This window comes from Alosa alosa, chromosome 1, assembly GCF_017589495.1.
Source record: "Alosa alosa isolate M-15738 ecotype Scorff River chromosome 1, AALO_Geno_1.1, whole genome shotgun sequence".
Taxonomy (NCBI): domain Eukaryota; kingdom Metazoa; phylum Chordata; class Actinopteri; order Clupeiformes; family Clupeidae; genus Alosa; species Alosa alosa.
The window spans coordinates 2,242,117-2,259,711 of NC_063189.1; the positions used below are offsets into that span (position 1 = coordinate 2,242,117).

Below are 17,595 nucleotides of genomic sequence, written 5' to 3' on the forward strand. Positions count from 1 at the left end.
GAATCAAATGCGTTTCATGGTAACCAAACAGGTGATGAAGAGAGCAACGTGTTTACCATGATATATCCGCAAGGCTACACGGCAAAACACAGAAAACACTGATCCCTACCTATATGATGTCCCATATTCCCTAACCTACCTACGGCGAAGCCTGCGTTCCGTGCAGCCGCATTGACGGTAAACACAAGAAAGGTAACCGGCGCATGAGCAGCAGCCAGGGGAACATTATTCCACATCGCATCACAAACCGTTCATGGCGTCTTCGCAAGAGATGCACTGCTTTTCAAAGCGATGATTTTATAAAAGCCTGAATTTTCACAATGGTGTTTGCTCTTTAAATTCACGTACAGGAGAAATCGCGAAGTCTTTTGTCGTTTCCAGAGAAAGACTATGGGTTCGGGCGCCTCCGATCCCTGGCTAATCTCACCAAATATTGTCACAATTGAAAATATTTCACTGGAACCGAGGCACATGCGGCATTTGGAATACCTCTACAGGACGACCTCGACCAAAAACACAACCAGATATGGAGTGATTTCGTGAACGCCAACCGCGGATATGGTGAGTGCAGTGTTTTTTCTTTCTCATCCGCGGTAGGTGGTTTCAACAAACAACAACAAAATATGTTTAAACACGAATGAGAAAGAGGCTACATGAAGACCCTGGGATCATTCTCGGGCTATGACATCCACTCTTTGTTTGAGTCAATTGTGGGCATGATAAACAGGATGTCTTGGGTTAGGCTATCACAACGTGGCATTTGGCTGCTTGGGCTGTGCGCCTTTATTTTTATGCACCGATTTAAAAAAAAAAAAAAAAAAGAAGCTAAATGTGTCCGGTGTGTGTGAGAGTGCGCACGGTAGCTTTGCGAGACCTAAGTGCTCAAAAAGCCTCTCTTTGCATAAAATGCATAACTGGCACGTAAGCTGTCATCGTCAGTGCATGCATGGGCGCAGTGTGTATGTGCACGCACTATCAGTAGGCTACATACACCGTCGCATAGTGACATTCATCACCGGGCTTCAGCATCATCTTCTACAATGACCTTCAGTTAGCGCCGCTGGAGATCACCTTGCTCACCTTGGACAGTGGCCCTCAGCACATTATATTACATAGGGCCGTATGTAAAGCAGCCATAGCCTAGTCACGTTAGAGCGAAGGGTTAACTGGCATGCCTTTTTTTTCTCTCAAACGCACGTGAACGTTCGAGCACTGCCGCTCAGTCGGCGTGTCCTAAATACATCACATTTGATTTAAAACAAGTCATCACTAAAAAATTAATCGGGGGAACGCGGCTCTCGTTGCGCTTCCCTCGGTTCGTTGGTATTTCTGAAAACCTGTGCCGTTTTCTGCAGCCGGGACTGCCTGACTTTTTGTAATGTATTTGTTCACGTTAAAATCACGTTACCTGTAGCCTAAGCCACGGATTTGCACAAATGGACCGAGGACGTTGTGAATGTTTGGATGACAATCTGTCCAAATCACTCGCACCAAATGTAAGGACTGTACGCTGATGTGCGCCTCTACAAGCACAGTAGTCGAGACTTGTTTCCCACATAGGCTTTGAAATTGATGTGTGTAGCCTATACATTTCACACTGATTTATGTATTGAACACTGAATTAAATGTGCACAGAATATGTACATGTCACAGGTTCCATGTGGTATTTGTGGGCGAATTAATCTGAGGTACATGTTTTTGGTTAACACACACACACACACACAGTGAGAGAGATAGAGATCACCCTGGTACATTTACTGGATGGGCATATCAGACAGTGGTCACTGTAGTCAACTCTAATGAATAGAAATGGACTGTCTGCCTTAGCACAGTGACATCCTGCTTCACTTTCCTTACCATCGGTCATACACGCAGAGTCCTCCTCTAATAATCATATGTGCAGTTGTTCACACACACACACACACACACACACACACACACACATTGTGGGGCAGGGTGCACAGACAAACAGTATAAAGCCACTATTTTAAACGATTTCACTGCTAAAATATGCACAGCTCATCAGTCCAGTCCAGTGCTTGCTGAAAGTGCTTTCCTGGTGGCAAAGAGGATTACCATGAAATGCATTGATGAGCCTTTAAAACATGCCCATCACTGGTCAGTGCTGGCATTAATGCCCACTGAAATTTTGCAAAAGATCCTCTTGAACAGTAGCGCACTGCTATCCACTACACTATCAGTGGTGACGAAGAACTGTAGAGGTCCGTGTTTCTGATTTGAATATACATACAGTACAGCAAAGCAGTGGACTGGCCCCTGGGGAGGATAAAACAAGGAGCCTGTATTTATTATTTATTATTGTTGTTTTGGCGCTGATATGACCTTTGCTGTAATGTTACCAGCTAGGGAGCATTGTGAGTTGCTTACAGAGCTTGCCTCGCCGTAAGATGGCAGTGTTTGCACATACACAGACACACACACACACACACACACACCTCCTTAGTGACCCATAGCGTCATGACATGGTTTATAGGTGTGACTCAAATACACCCCATCCTAGCACAGGCCTGTTGTATAAGATGCTTGTTTAATTTCTCACAGCTGTAGAATGAATATGCTTATTCACCTTAGAAAGCTTATTAATCAATTTCCCAATGGTCCTAACGTAATGCCACTTCAATCACACCTCAGTCAGGGAGATTGTGATGAAATAAAAGCTGCCTTAAGTTTATACTATGATTATACAATTTAAACATGTTTATTGGTAGTGCACCATTGTTTGGATTTTGATGTCTGTTCAAGATATGTTCTTTTGCATTTTAATCTCCCTGTTTGAATTAACAGTAAGAAGAACTGTGACGTTTTGGGATCCACACAACTGGCACAAGATATCACAGAAGCAGAGATTAGAAACAGCTGACGTTTTTTTCTGTGTGGACATCAGCATATCACCAGGTATCCCGCCTAATGATATGACTCATCTTATGAACGTGATGCAGATAGCAACCCTCAAACACAAGAAACTAATGGCATGAATCACTGCAGTATGGTTTCATGTGTCATCAGCGACCAGGTGGAACACAGATGGCAATGTCTACATTGTGTTTTGCTCCCTTTAGTTTCTGTATCACCATCTTGCCCTAGTTAAAGAGTTTTCTGTGTCTTTCATACTATTTATATCTGTTATGGTCCATTACATCTCATGGACTGATCTTCATAGAAAGCACCTTGCAATCCCAGCAGAGGTTTGGTATAAATATAGTTGTCGTTATTGTTGTTGATGATGATTGTTGCTTTGTTGTATTTTTTGTCTTCATCAGAGTATGCCATCTGCACCCATCCTCAGAGTTCTAAGACCCCTCTTGCTCGGAACCTTTCTGCTAGGATGTTTCGTGACGTTGTTTTTAATGTACCTCAAACCCTCCACGAGTTGGCTGTCCGGTCCCGTCGAATCGGAGACGTCCACGATACGCGCGAAGGGTCTTCTGTCCAACCGCAGCCAGCAGAATCAGACCACCATCCTGGTGTGGCTCTGGCCCTTTGGCCAGACGTACGACCTCAGCGTCTGCAGCTCCCTGTTCAACATCGAGGGCTGCCACGTGACGGCGGACAGGAACCTGTACAACAAGTCCGACGGCGTGGTCATCCACCACAGGGATATTTCCAGCGACTTGTCCAACTTGCCGCCTCTCTACCGCCCGGCGTTGCAGAAGTGGGTGTGGATGAACCTGGAGTCTCCTTCCCACTCCTCCCAGTTGCCTGGCATCGAGAATCTGTTTAATCTGACTCTGAACTACCGCCAAGATGCCGACATCGAAGTGCCTTACGGGACCATCGTCGCCAACCAGGGAGACGAGGAGTTTGTGCCGCCTAGCAAGACCAAGCTGGTGTGCTGGATTGTGAGCAACTGGAACCCAGACCATGTCAGAGTCAAGTACTACAATGACTTGTACAAACACATTGAGGTTCATGCTTATGGACAGGCTTTTGGAGAATACTTGTCCGACCAAGATTACTTCCCAACTATTGCCAGCTGTAAGTTTTATCTCTCGTTTGAGAACTCCATCCACAAGGACTACATCACAGAGAAGCTCTACAACCCTCTCTCCGTGGGGACGGTTCCTGTGGTGCTGGGTCCGGCCCGAGAGAACTACCAGAACTTCCTCCAAGGAGACGCTTTCATTCACGTGGACGACTTCTCGTCGCCCAAAGAGCTGGCCGAGTTCCTTCTGCTCCTGGACAAGAACGAGGAGATGTATCTGAGGTACTTTGATTGGCGCAAGCACTTCAAGGTGAAGAAGGCGTACTTCTGGGCCGAACACACGTGCCTCGCCTGTGACTACATACGAAGGCACAACGAGTACAAGACTTTCAACAACCTGGACAAATGGTACTGGGGTTGATTCAGGGCTGGACAAATGGTACTGGGGTTGATTCAGGGCTGGACAAATGGTACTGGGGTTGATTCAGGGCTGGACAAATGGTACTGGGGTTGATTCAGGGCTATCTTTCTTTGTGGCCAAGGTGAAGGTGTCTTACTGGGGTGAAGAACTCAACCATTATTTATTATACACTTCTAAGGGTAGATCCATGGGTTTTTTTTTGTGCAATGGCTCAGAGTGATGCATTTTTATACTTAATATGGCACTGTAATGTTTTCCTTTTCTGGTTAAAATGTGAAAATGGGATCCATATGCGGAGAAGTCCCGTTGTAAAAAAAATTGATGTGATTCTGTCGAGATTAAAAAGAAATATGAATAATTGTTATGAGAACAATATTTATACAATATATTAATTATTTATTTTACTTTGACATTGTACCATAAAATGTTTATTGATATTAGTGATGCTGTCATCTATGCAGTGTTTACACAATTTCAATGGTGAACATAGTGCATCTACTGTAAAATATGTGTGTACAGTAACTATTTTTTGAGAATTATTTTCCATATTTTTGTATGGATGTACTTGTACAGACTGCTCCCTGGTAGACTCCCTTGGTCATGTGAGAATGATAGTCTATTTTTGAACACTGACTCCACTGTCTACTGTAGATGAAGAGATTTGTTTCATGTGACAGATACACAATGACTAATTATCGGTATCTTTTTAATTAGGCAATATACTACATCTTGTGTCCGGTGCAGCTTAGAAATCGATGATAAATACAATTATTGTATTTTTTTTCTGAAAGAAACCGTGGATGATGAAATGAGAGCACAAATTTAGCACTATGTGTACATGAGGAGGCCTTTCCGGGTAGACAGGAGTATATTTTGAAGGGTTTTCAGAGTAACATCCATGAAGGCCCCCTGGTGTGTAGGGAGGAAGTGTGTTAATGTGTATATGTGTATGAATGAATTGCACACTGGTTAATCCACCAATGTGATGTCTGAGCATAGTGGACTCTGCTATGGGCTTAATTGGTAGAAGCTTTGATATGAGGCCCCTTCAACTCTGTTTTTCTGTACATAGATGTCCACTAACCTGTGGCTGATGATGTACACATGATGCGACTTTGATTGTGGGACATTGGTGGTGGACGGTTTGATTCCTATAACGCAACTCTCTCTATATAAGCTCACACAATCCAATGTGAAAGATTGTTGTTTTTTTTGTTTTGTTTTTGTTTATGAAGTCCAACCAGCTCTGAGCAGGAAGTAATACAGACAAAAAGCACACACAATAATCAAAAATCTCCACAGCAGAATGTTTGTGTCCATCAATGCTTGTGTATATTGTCAGATTATGTTTACATAGTATACATACTTAATCCATATCAAATACTTGGGACACATTGGTGTAAATGGTCTTGTCCAGGCCAAATGTGTGCTGTATGCCTGTAACACCAGTTGTTTGCTTACTCATGTTGCATTACTGAAGGTAAAGGCAGGTGGTCTTATTCTGTAGTGCTTTTAAGAAGTATTCACCCCCTTGGACATTTTCAACATTATCATGGTCGATTTATTTTGAGATTTCTTTTACTTTTTAGGCCCTAATTTGAATGATGGGCAAAGTCCTAAGACTAAGTACAACTCATTTAAAAACTCTAAACCAATTCTATTTGCTAGTTTAACACCATGGGCAAAACCTTAAAGGCAAGCATTGATGACTCCGCCCACTGCTCATACTGTACGTGTCACATGATGACACATGATTCCTACATGAGAACTCTGCTTTTTGAGACTTCGGACTTTGGCTCACCATTTAAATTAGGACCCATTATGTCGAAGTTAAAAATGAATCTTTGCAAAGTTATCTAAATGAATCCAAAATATCAAACACAGTAATAAATGAATCCTGGTTCAATATGGTAGAAGGATGAAGGGGTAAAAACTTTTTAGGCCGATGGCTACTTTTTATAGGCACTGCGGATCTCAGTCCTGCGCCTTTAGCTTTTAATAGTTGTGGAGGCCAGATGGAGCTGGACAGGATGTGTAATACCTCTGTGGTAAAATATTGATGCTCCATGCAAGATAATCCTACTCTTTGGATAAATATCTATCCATGCCGACCTTTTGAAAATGTTTTGCATTGTTACGGTCAGGGGGACCATCTGTTTTGGGTAGGGGATAACACAGTTTTGCCACAGTTTGTCAGAACTTACTCGTTATGTAACCATAATCTGTATATAACCTTCAACGTCTGGCACAAACTTGAGATTTTGTGTTATTTACACAGTCAAACAAAAACGGAAAAAAAAGCTCACATACAGAATATTGTATCCGTGAGTTAAGAAAAACAAAAACATAAGCTCTGTGTCTGTTTTAAGTGTATATCTACAGTACTTGACGGTTATGAACACCTCTTGTAAATATCTGTGTTGTTCAAGTTTCTATCTGACATGTGTCTGGGTTCCTGGGCGGCAGCTTACACTGGGCCACAACTGAGCCGGAACAGGGCCAGATCTGTCCCACGACCGGCTGACCGTCGGGGAGGGGTGGGAGATGAAACTGTGAAAATGAGCTCATTGTAACCTAGACGAATAAGACTGGTGCTATGAAGTAGAAATCCGCAGAGGATTATGGTGAACATGGCAGTGTGTGTGTGTGTGGGGGGGACAATGCTTTCAGTGTAACTGAGGAGACGTTTACTGTCACATGAGGCAGTTTGGGAGAGGAGAAGAATACAGAGGCTTTTTGGATTAGCGCTAATCCCTTTCCATGCTATCAAATTGCCTTCATCTTCCTGACTTTCTGCAGATATAGCAGTCTCATTCATCCTTACATTGTGACTTGGACCTGCTCTGCTTAGGGGTGTATCTGGCTTTCTTTGCTTCACAATTTGTCATCACACAGCATTCTCAGAAAGAAAGTGTGTGTGTGTGAGAGAGAGAGAGAGAGAGAGAGCAAAAGATTGAGAGTGTGTGAGAAAGAGAGTGCCTGTTATATCATATTGTATAGGACAAGCTTTATGTGTGAAACAGGTTTCTTGTTGGCTGGGGCTAGTCTAGTCCAGGTCTGGCCCATCTCTCTTTTCCTCTCTGCCGTGCTCAACTCATGTTCTTTTCTTTACCTCCTCTTGGGTCCCCTTTATGCTGGTCCTCGGATGAGTAGCGTGTTAGTAATCTGGACGTGCCTCTGATTCTGTCTGCCGTTGTGGTCTCATACACGTTGGCCGAGTACCCACATGCTGGCTGGGAATGACATATGTCCTCTATGCATCATGAAGCAGGAACAGCCCCTGTGGACTGGACAGAGCCCCTGGCGTTCGACCTACACTGGCTGTTTAGCAAACTGGTCATAGCAAAAATGTCTGCCAAAACGTAACTTGCCAAATGTTTTGCTGTAGATGTCTGTAGGCGTCAGAAAAATAAAGATGAATTGAAAAAGTGATTTCAGTCTATTTGTGTTTGTGTCTTTGTCTCTTTGATCTCCCTGTGGAGAGAGGCTTGAGTTGCTTTTACTGAGAACAGAGCAGTTACACATGCTGCCATTTTATGTTGAGAAATGGCAACAGTACCAGGTGGCGGTAACACATATCAACTGGCAGCATGTGGTATTTAATATCTCTACTGTAAAACAATACTTTTGCTGCATCTGAAGAAAGATTTTCATGGGCACTTTGGTTGAATAGGCATGGCAGCCTCTACACTGAATCTCTAATTTCCGTGGCAACCTCTACACTGAATCCCTAATTTCCATCAATGCTTGTTTATATTGTCAGATTATGTTTACAGAGTATACATACTTAATCTATATCAAATACTTGGGACACATTGGTGTAAATGGTCTTTTTTTATGTAAACTTTTCCCCTAGACACGTAACATGCTGCACTAACCATTTGTCCTCTCAGCAAACCCCTGAAGCACAAGACACAGATAAAAATAGCCCCCCAAACATGTTATAATATGACTGGGGAGCCCAAAGGGATGGCGCTCCAGTGTCCTCGGCCCGGCGGTCCAGCTGCTGCTGCTTACCTCATGGTCTCCCTGATACTCTGGCCTTTGGTAGTGATCCCCCTGAACCAGGGCAGTTTACTCAGCCTAATCCACAACCTTAACTGAGCGCCAGCTCCAACAGCTGCCCAGTGCTCAGTGGCCGGACACACGGCCTTTCAAACACACCCTGTCTCTTCATTTCAACAATACTCATCATTTTCACTTAATACACCTCAATGCATATGTAGATATATATTTGCAAATACTGTATGTGTGAGTTATGTACAACTATAAGGCATGTTTCACGTGACATTTTTTCACATATCATATCCAGTTCTCACTGTTCTTCATTCAACATCATTTTATTTTTTAAATAAAAAACAGATTCATTTTAAATATTTGTACAGTGAGCACCAGTGATTTGCAAGTGGAATACTCATATCAGGTGTCTCAAAGAAACTTTGGATCACCAGTTGACGTTTCATCCACTCACAGTTTAACGTAGTTGGCTTTTAGGAGTACATTCACACCCAGATTTCACTCAGGGGAGAGGGGAAACACACTTCAAATCAGCAATTCAAGAATGTGTAAGTCTATTTGTGTATGTGTGTGTGTCTGTGAGTGTGTGAGAGGATAAAAGTTGTACTGGATCATGATGCAGCCCCCCACACACACACACACAAGATTCTCTCCGACATCCCTTGAGGGACTATCCAGTTCCAGCAGGGCACTCTTGTGATAGCTCGGGCCCCCGGAGAGTTGATCAGCTGGCCCATGAGACGCTCCACAGAGGGGCCTCTCGTCGCCGCGTCCACCTGAGCTCATCCCCGACCTCGCCAATTATCCTGTCATCACCATGCCAAACAGCCCCCCAGCCCCCGCAATCCCACCGCAGCCCAGCCCAGCCCTCATATGGATGCTTTGTGTCACCAACGGTTACAGCATCCTTCCGTACCACACGGTTGTCATCGCCTGCACAACTCAGGTGAGGTGTTTTGGAGGTGCACTGATAAAATCACCATTGACATCGTCATCCAAATCACCATCTTTCCCAAGAGAGAGGTTTAGTGCTGCTGATAAGGCGAGGGAGATACGCAGCTCCTGCAGAGGCACAGCCATAAAAAGGAAATGTGTCAAACTTTATCCGATTTTCAAAAGAGATCAGATTACAAAGATAAACAGTCAACACAGACAGCACACATGCATAGAAACACACACACACATACACAAAGCCCATACATGTACACTCATGCACACACACACACACACACACACACACAGAAACGACATCCCAAAAGCAACAAACAATGATACCCGCTGTATATCGGCTTTAGTTTCCAACATACTCTCTGGTGCCTAGCAACCTGGAGAGTGTTAATGTCTGTCTCCAGCAGGGTCCGGCTATTACGGCTGCATACTAAGAGTTGCACATGAGACAGCCTCCTTTGTTTGCGTGTGCATGCTGTGACGGCTGCATACTAAGAGTTGCACATGAGACAGGATCCTTTGTTTGCGTGTGCACGCTCGGCCGTGTTGACACCTGTTCTGAGATCTACAAACACACATCGCTGTTCAGTAGGTGTCTTTGGCATGAACTGCCATGTATAACACCTTCCGATGTTGTAGTTAATAAATATGGCACAGACTAATGTCTACAGAAGCTGTTATGTTTTAGACAGCATATCATGAAAAGCTGGCATTAACAAGCTGGCACGAATCATGAAGCATTTATTCATATATATTCTGATTTGGGGAAAAGAACTATCTGTTTGTTGTGAATAAATGTAGATTTGTCTGCAGAGACAAATTAAAGATTAAATTTGTCTGCAGAGACAAATACTAGACATAAACTGAATCTAACCACAATACAACAAAATACAACAACAAAATGTCTTCTCTGGATGAACAAGCTCATGAGGATGTAAATAAGGATATAATAGGTAAAATAACAAATAACTACAGTAAATCCCTCATGTGATTCTCATGGCATTGTAGAGACATTCAGTCAGTCCATTTATCCTGAGCAATGCACTAGCATGAAGGCATGCAGTCTGTGAGTCTTTGAGAAACCACTGGGGGACATTATGCCTGGGTCTTGGCTTGCCCATCATAACGCTCTGCCAACCGAGATACATTCCTGCAGAACAATGGCTGCAGGAGGATCGGACAAACAACCACGCAGTTTGTAGCGAATGTGTGTGTGTGTGTGTGTGTGGTGGGGGGGTACAGTGGTACTGATGGCACTGATGATGTTGCTTGTGTTTCTCTTAACCTATGCCCAACAGCTGACCTTGTCCACTAGATCTGATGGATTATTTGGACCGAAGGCCTTCCTGTGCTATTTTGGCCCAAAGATGCCCCTCTTGATCCCAATGCATAATGATACAGCTGCCTGTGATTGCTAATGGTCACCTATGAGACACATTTTGTTGTGCTTATCAAACATAGCTTGTGTGTTAAATGCAAGCTTCCCTGTCTATTTGCAGCTAAAAAGCCTGATAAATAACTGTTTGTTCAGGCCACGATCAGCTGAGCACACAGAGGGGCCCCTCTCGAGGAAAACTGGCTCTGTCTGCTACACCCTAGAGCTACAGAGAGCCTCTCAACTGATCCCAAGCCAAGACAGTGTCACTATTTATTAAGACGCTGAGCACTCACCGTGGTCTGTGGTCTTGGCTTTGCGGCTAAAGCACGATTAGACTTTGCCACCAGCGACATATGTGTGTGTGTGTGTGTGTGTGTGTGTGGGAGTGTATGTGTGTGCGTGTGTTTGTCTGCAAGGACAAGTTATGCCTCAATCAAAATAACACAGCCATGTTTGGCGGTAAACAGCCCATGCACCCTCCTGTCAAGCCCGATACTTCTTGTTGTTTTTTCGTGCCGGTATCATTAAAAAAAAAAAGCGTAGCGTCCGTAGCCACACGGAGGGTGCGTGCACTGGGCCCGACTCCCATAAAAGGTGCAGAAATGTGCCGGCGGCAGGGTCTCTCACTCCTCAGGGACCCCTGGCTAATAAGAGGGCTAGTATTTATAGGCAGCCTGTTCAATGCATCCCCCCTAATCCCTGGCTATCTCCACACATCGCCTCCTTTTTATTACCCTTGCAGCCACAAGCCTCTCTGTGTGTGTGTGCACGCCAGCATCACTCTGTGAGTATCACATACTTGCCACTGTTTAAATGTTTACTAGTAGATAATATGCACTTCTTTTATCTCTCTTTATTCAACCTTGAGCAAGCGGTATAGGCAATTTGACTTTGCAGCTGTGGTTTTTAAATCACAACTTGGTTACAACCGTATTTATTTGCTGTGAATATCTGCACTGTGCCGCTGCCTGTGTTTGGACTGTCTTTCTGAACTTAATTTCAATATCTTTTATCTTTAGCTTCTTATTTATTCATGTTTAAACCTAATTTTTATTACATAACTTTTTATTATACTATTAGTATTTGATAGCACAGTTGGGGTGGAGTCAGGAATTCATTTCACTGCTTGTTGTAAGTGTTTGACTATGCATGTGACAAACTAATTTGCCCTTTGACCCTGAAGTAACGATGTCTGCTGAACGTTTTGACTGCCACTACTGCAAGGAGTCCTTGCTGGGGAAGAAGTACATCCTTAAGGACGACACCCAGTACTGCACCAAGTGCTATGAGAATCTGTTTGCCAATAGTTGTGAGGTGTGCTCCCAGCCCATCGGATGCAACAACAAGGTAGGACTGTAGTGGCTGCTTCCCAGTTTTGGCCATCAGCGGCACACACATCCGCACCACGCACACACACACACACACACACACACACCACGCACCCATTTGCGCGCACACGGGTCACAGCTTATTACCTTACACCACCCCCCACACACACGCGCGCACACACACCCACACCCACACATGCCGCACAGGTTACACGCCCACACCACACACACACACACACGCCACAGACACAAACCCACACAATACACCCACACATACAGTACACACACACACACACGCACAAACAACACACACACACATATACATACAGTACATACCACACACACAAAACATACACACACACGTAAACACACACACACACACGCATGCGCACACACACACACCCACACACGTTACCCGCCACACACACAGCACACTCCTGGACACGCACACACACATATATTAATACACGCACACACACACTTGCGACCACCCACACATACGCGACACACGCCTACAACATCACGCGTGCCGCATACAGTAACACACACACACCTTCCGCGACACACACACACACACACACACACACACACACACACACACATACAGTACACACACAACACACACACACACACACGCCGCACGCACACACCCACACCCACCCACACATACAGTACCCACACACACACACACACACACACACATGCCCGCACACAGATGCCCACACACACACACACACACACACACACACACACAACACACACGCTAATACACACCTCATTCATAAAAGCCAGGAAGAAAAACCCACACCATGATACAATTACATTCATGCACTTTCACTTGTGTACAGTAAACAAATGATTTTCACATACACCCAGTGAAGTCATTGTGGTACACATGGGTTTCTAACACGACACATTCACATGACTTCACACTCAGAGAAACAAGATGATATGACTAGGTCAAATGAGTACGCTGGGTCATATTGAGTACACTTGTCTTTGTCATTAAGTGTAGGCTGTACTAGAATGAAACGTGTTGTCCCTCTCTATCAGGATCTGTCCTACAAGGAGCGCCATTGGCACGACCAGTGCTTCAACTGTGCCAAGTGCAAGCGCTCTCTGGTGGAGAAGGCCTTCGCTGCCAAAGACGATCTTCTGCTCTGCACAGAGTGCTACTCACATGAATACTCTTCCAAGTGCACCACTTGCAAGAAGACCATCATGCCAGGTACTGTTGCTGTGTGTGTGTGTGTGTGTGTGTGTGTGTGTGTGTGTGTGTGTGTACATGCCAGGTACTGTTGCTGTGTGTGTGTGTGTGTGTGTGTGTGTGTGTGTGTGTGTGTGTGTGTGTGTGTGTGTACATGCCAGGTACTGTTGCTGTGTGTGTGTGTGTGTGTGTGTGTGTGTGTGTGTGTGTGTGTGTGTGTGTGTGTGTGTACATGCCAGGTACTGTTTCTGTGTGTGTGTGTACATGTGTACATGCCAGGTACTGTTGCTGTGTGTGTGTGTGTGTGTGTGTGTGTGTGTGTGTGTGTGTGTGTGTGTGTGTGTGTGTGTGTGTGTGTACATGCCAGGTACTGTTACAACTGGGCTATGCTGGGTGCATAACTAAGCATTCAGTTTGTAGAGCATGACAATTGTTTCAGAAGACTTTGCAGGAGACTATGACTGTGTCTGGATTCATGCAGCGGTTTACAGCGCTGGCTTAAAGCAATGCAGGCTGGACTTCCTATACAGTCCATTTTGCCATTGAAGCCCAGGATGCATTGCTTTAAGCCGCATTTCTGAAGACGAACGCACCCTATGATAGGCAGCAAGAGACGTTAGGGCAGCCCAGCCTCTCAGCAGCATTTCGTTAGCATCTCATGGGGTCCTCATTAGCTGTGTAAACAGACCACTGTCAGCTGTCTAAATAAAACATAAACGCTTTGAAATGACTGCAGAGTGCTATATCTGGATCTCGCTACAAAGCATCTCCTCTATGTGTGTATTTGTGTGTGTGTGTGTGTGTGTGTGTGTGTGTGTGTGTGTGTGTGTGTCCTCTATCTCCTCTGTGTGTATCTCTCTGTGTTTGCTCCCAGGTTCAAGGAAGATGGAGTACAAGGGAAACAGTTGGCACGAGACCTGCTTCCTGTGCCAGCGCTGCCAACAGCCAATAGGAACCAAGTCCTTTATCCCCAAAGACAATAGCTACTTCTGTGTCCAGTGCTATGAGAAGCAGTTTGCCTACCAGTGTTGTGCTTGCAAAAAAGTAGGTTAACCTGTTAAATCCCAACGGTCACCATTGTGACCTTACAAAAAAGTCTTGCTCCTGTGCCTTTAAAAATGTTACTGGATGAATTATCAATGCATTTCTCCCAAAAATAGAAACCTGAAAGGGTCTCAGTTAAACATGTGCAGTGCCAAATGTGTAGTGTAATTTGTCACATAACCAGAGCTGCTTATGTTTTGGTTGCACCCTGACAAGAAAATGTCCACCCAAAAGCTCCCAAACTAAAGTTTAGAAAAGTATGTTTATGTAAACATAGGACAACAACTTTTGGTACACATAATCTTTAAGGTGTCTAGTATGGAGGGATGCAATTGAAATATGTGAACTTTGTTCAGCGTTCTCATAGCATAGTGAACATGATGACGTCACAATAGTGACCACTAGTATACTACATAGTCAGATTTTAGGGATTTTTGTTTTTGTGACACATTTCATTGTGCACAATTGAAAAAATATAATGTCCGCAACACTGCTTATGACTCCCAATTATTTAATGCACAACAGGCAACGTTTCGACCCTTCGGTCTTCTTCAGGCAAATTGCTGTGCATTAAATAACTGGGAGTCATAAGCAGTGTTGCGGACATTATATTTTTTCAATTGAGTATAGTTTTCTTTTGTCCTGCACCAGAAGGTGGGATGTGCACACAATAACTGTTTGCTGAACATTACATTGTGCAATCATCAAATTTCCAATAAATTCCATTCAGAGATGATATAGGGACATTGTTCCAGGTCTGTTCTTTACATTTAGATTTGTATCACATGGCATTCCTCAACATTGCCTCTTAATTGCCACTGTGATTCACTGGAGCAGATCAATCAACAAATCAACCAATCTATCAATCAATCTATGAATCGAATAGCCAATCGATCTTTAATTAACTCATGCAGAATTCAAAAGTAAAAATATTCAAATCCCAATGTATGTAACACTCAAATAACTAGATGGCATTGAGATGGTTCCAATCTGAGTGGCCCCTTGAGGATCAGTGAGGGTGCATTATTCTCTATTAAAGGGACACCAGGCAACGCTTTTGTGTTAATGAATCATCTTCGTAATTCGGTATATGCTTAAATGACTCATTACAGGGCGAATGAAGACTCTCTCGCCCGCCCCTACTGCCTGTAGGAAGAATTTCCCACTTGCATGTTCAGTGTATCCTACCTGCGACCTTTTGTCTCACAAAGTCTCAGACATCGCGAGAAGCAGGATCAGTTTACATCCTGCATCCCCAGCACAGAGGCAGGCTAATGAAACCCGGCTAGCGACTGTTGCAAACGTGTGTATAATGGCAGAGCCGGCGAAGAAGCAGCGAAAACCCTTGACGGAAGAGGCAAAGATGCACGCGTATCGACACGGATAGGGGGAGCTTTGTAGAGAAAAAGCACACAGGCTTGCCTGGTGTCCCTTTAACCACATTGCTTTAAAGTATGTCCACATTAACACAGCCCGCATCCGTCCCCTGCAGGCCATCACCACCGGCGGAGTGACGTACCAGGACAAGCCGTGGCACCGCGACTGTTTCCTGTGCATCGGCTGCAAGCGGCAGCTGGCTGGTCAGCGCTTCACCTCCCGTGAAAACTACCCCTACTGCCTGGACTGCTTCAGCAACCTCTACGCCAAGAAGTGTGTGGGCTGCACCAAGCCCATTACCAGTAAGTTTGAGTGTGAATCATCACAGTAATGCAATCCTGTAGCTGCTCGGATGGATGCCAAATCTCAAGTGTCTCGGACAACATAAGACTATTGCAAGAGAAAGCCCAATAGTCTTTGTAATGTAACCAATGTAATGTAACAGAGACTTTCTAATTAGGAGACACAGCACTCAAAGAATCCTCCATAGAAATGTATGGAGTTAGTTTGTAACACCAATATGGCAGTTGTCTACATATATCCAGCCCCTTCCTGTAATGTTAGTACAGTAACCAACCACATTTTTGTCCTTTTTAGCCATAAGTTAGTAGATAGATAGATAGATAGATAGATACTTTATTGATCCCCAGGGGAAATTCAAGGTCTAGTGATTTGGAGGGAGATATTTATACCGTTCAATTTAGATTTAAACAGATTTGCCTGATACATACTGTACGTTAATATGATCTCTTTACATATTTACATGAGGTCCCAATTCACTTGGATAAGAAAATAGCTGCCCCAAATAATTGCCCCAAGTGTGTAACCAAGATGGCCGTCGAGAGGGGAAACTTGCCTATCCGGACTTTGGTGCAACTTAGTGGGCCCAACTTTACTTGAAATGAGAAAAGACTTTGAAATGACAATTTATGTGTGTGTTTTCGGCTGTATGTGTGTGTGTGTGTGTGTGTGTGTGTGTGTGTGTGTGTGTCCATATCTGTGTGTGTGTGTGTATGTTTCTGGTTTCTGTGTGTGTGTGTGTGTTTGTGTGTGTGGGTGCGTGCGCACGTACGTGTGTGCGTGTGTGTGCGTGCATGCATGCGTGTATGTGAGTGTGTGTGTGTTCGTATCTGTGTGTGTGTGTGCGTGTGTGGGTGCATGCGCGACCTGCGCGCGTATCTGTGTGTGTGTGTGTGTGTATGTGTGTGTGTGTGTGCGTGTGTGTGTGTGTGTGTCCGTACCTGTGTGTGTGTCCGTATCTGTGTGTGTGTAGACCTGGCCGGAGCGAAGTACATCTCGTTTGAGGAGCGTCAGTGGCACAGTGAGTGCTTCAGCTGCATGCAGTGCTCCGTCACACTGGTGGGCCGTGGCTTCCTCACCCTGAGGGACGACATCCTGTGCACCGACTGCGGACGCGAGAAATGAGATGGACACATGGACACACACACACACACACACACACACAAGCATACACGCACACACACACACACACACACACACACACACACACACACAGAGAAGCATACACACGCACACACACACACACACACACACACACACACACACACACAGAAGCATACACGCACAAACATAAACAACCACACAACACACTCAGATACACATAGACACCACACCCACATAGTTTCCACAGACGCCCACATACACCCAAACCCTAACCCACATACACGCAAACAGACACACACACTCTCTTATTCTCTTTCTTGCGCACCCAAACACATACACACCCACCCCCCACCCCACCTCCACACACGCACACACACACACACACACACACTCCCACACTCACTGCTGGAAGCCCTGAGACCAGAAGAGAAACCCAAACCATGTGGCCTCTCCATGGCACTGGTCTAAAAGAGGGAGAGAGAGACAGAGAGAGAGAGAAACTAAACATATGTGTGTGTGAGTGAGTGT

The 17,595-nt window shown here is 44.6% G+C and overlaps 2 protein-coding genes across 3 annotated transcripts; both read left to right on the forward strand.

The window, feature by feature from the left end:
- Positions 1–119: 119 nt before the first annotated feature.
- Positions 120–7,796, forward strand: fut9a (fucosyltransferase 9a). Of its 2 annotated transcripts, XM_048263043.1 has the most exons (4): positions 120–561; positions 2,806–2,916; positions 3,282–4,351; positions 4,383–7,796. In XM_048263043.1, exons 3-4 carry the CDS (start codon positions 3,285–3,287, stop codon positions 4,393–4,395), a joined length of 1,080 nt encoding a protein of 359 aa, XP_048119000.1. In that variant the 5' UTR covers positions 120–561; positions 2,806–2,916; positions 3,282–3,284; the 3' UTR covers positions 4,396–7,796. The 2 variants fall into 2 exon arrangements, with proteins under 2 accessions (XP_048119000.1, XP_048118991.1); XM_048263034.1 differs by having other exon boundaries at positions 124–561; positions 3,282–7,796.
- A 3,560-nt stretch (positions 7,797–11,356) lies between these two features.
- fhl5 (four and a half LIM domains 5) lies at positions 11,357–17,156 on the forward strand. Its single transcript, XM_048251704.1, has 6 exons — positions 11,357–11,491; positions 11,891–12,054; positions 13,089–13,263; positions 14,117–14,286; positions 15,779–15,965; positions 16,937–17,156. The coding sequence occupies exons 2-6, from the start codon at positions 11,896–11,898 to the stop codon at positions 17,086–17,088; spliced, it is 843 nt and encodes a 280-aa protein (XP_048107661.1). The 5' UTR covers positions 11,357–11,491; positions 11,891–11,895; the 3' UTR covers positions 17,089–17,156.
- Positions 17,157–17,595: the final 439 nt, after the last annotated feature.

What these genes read in the sequence shown, in the direction of transcription:
- fhl5 (XM_048251704.1), top strand. Translation starts at nt 11,896, where the DNA reads ATGTCTGCTGAACGTTTTGACTGCCACTACTGCAAGGAGTCCTTGCTG. An exon ending in CCATCGGATGCAACAACAAG is followed by an intron (nt 12,055 to 13,088) that starts GTAGGACTGTAG and finishes CCTCTCTATCAG; the next exon opens with GATCTGTCCTACAAGGAGCG. An exon ending in AGTGTTGTGCTTGCAAAAAA is followed by an intron (nt 14,287 to 15,778) that starts GTAGGTTAACCT and finishes CGTCCCCTGCAG; the next exon opens with GCCATCACCACCGGCGGAGT.
- fut9a (XM_048263043.1), top strand. Translation starts at nt 3,285, where the DNA reads ATGCCATCTGCACCCATCCTCAGAGTTCTAAGACCCCTCTTGCTCGGA.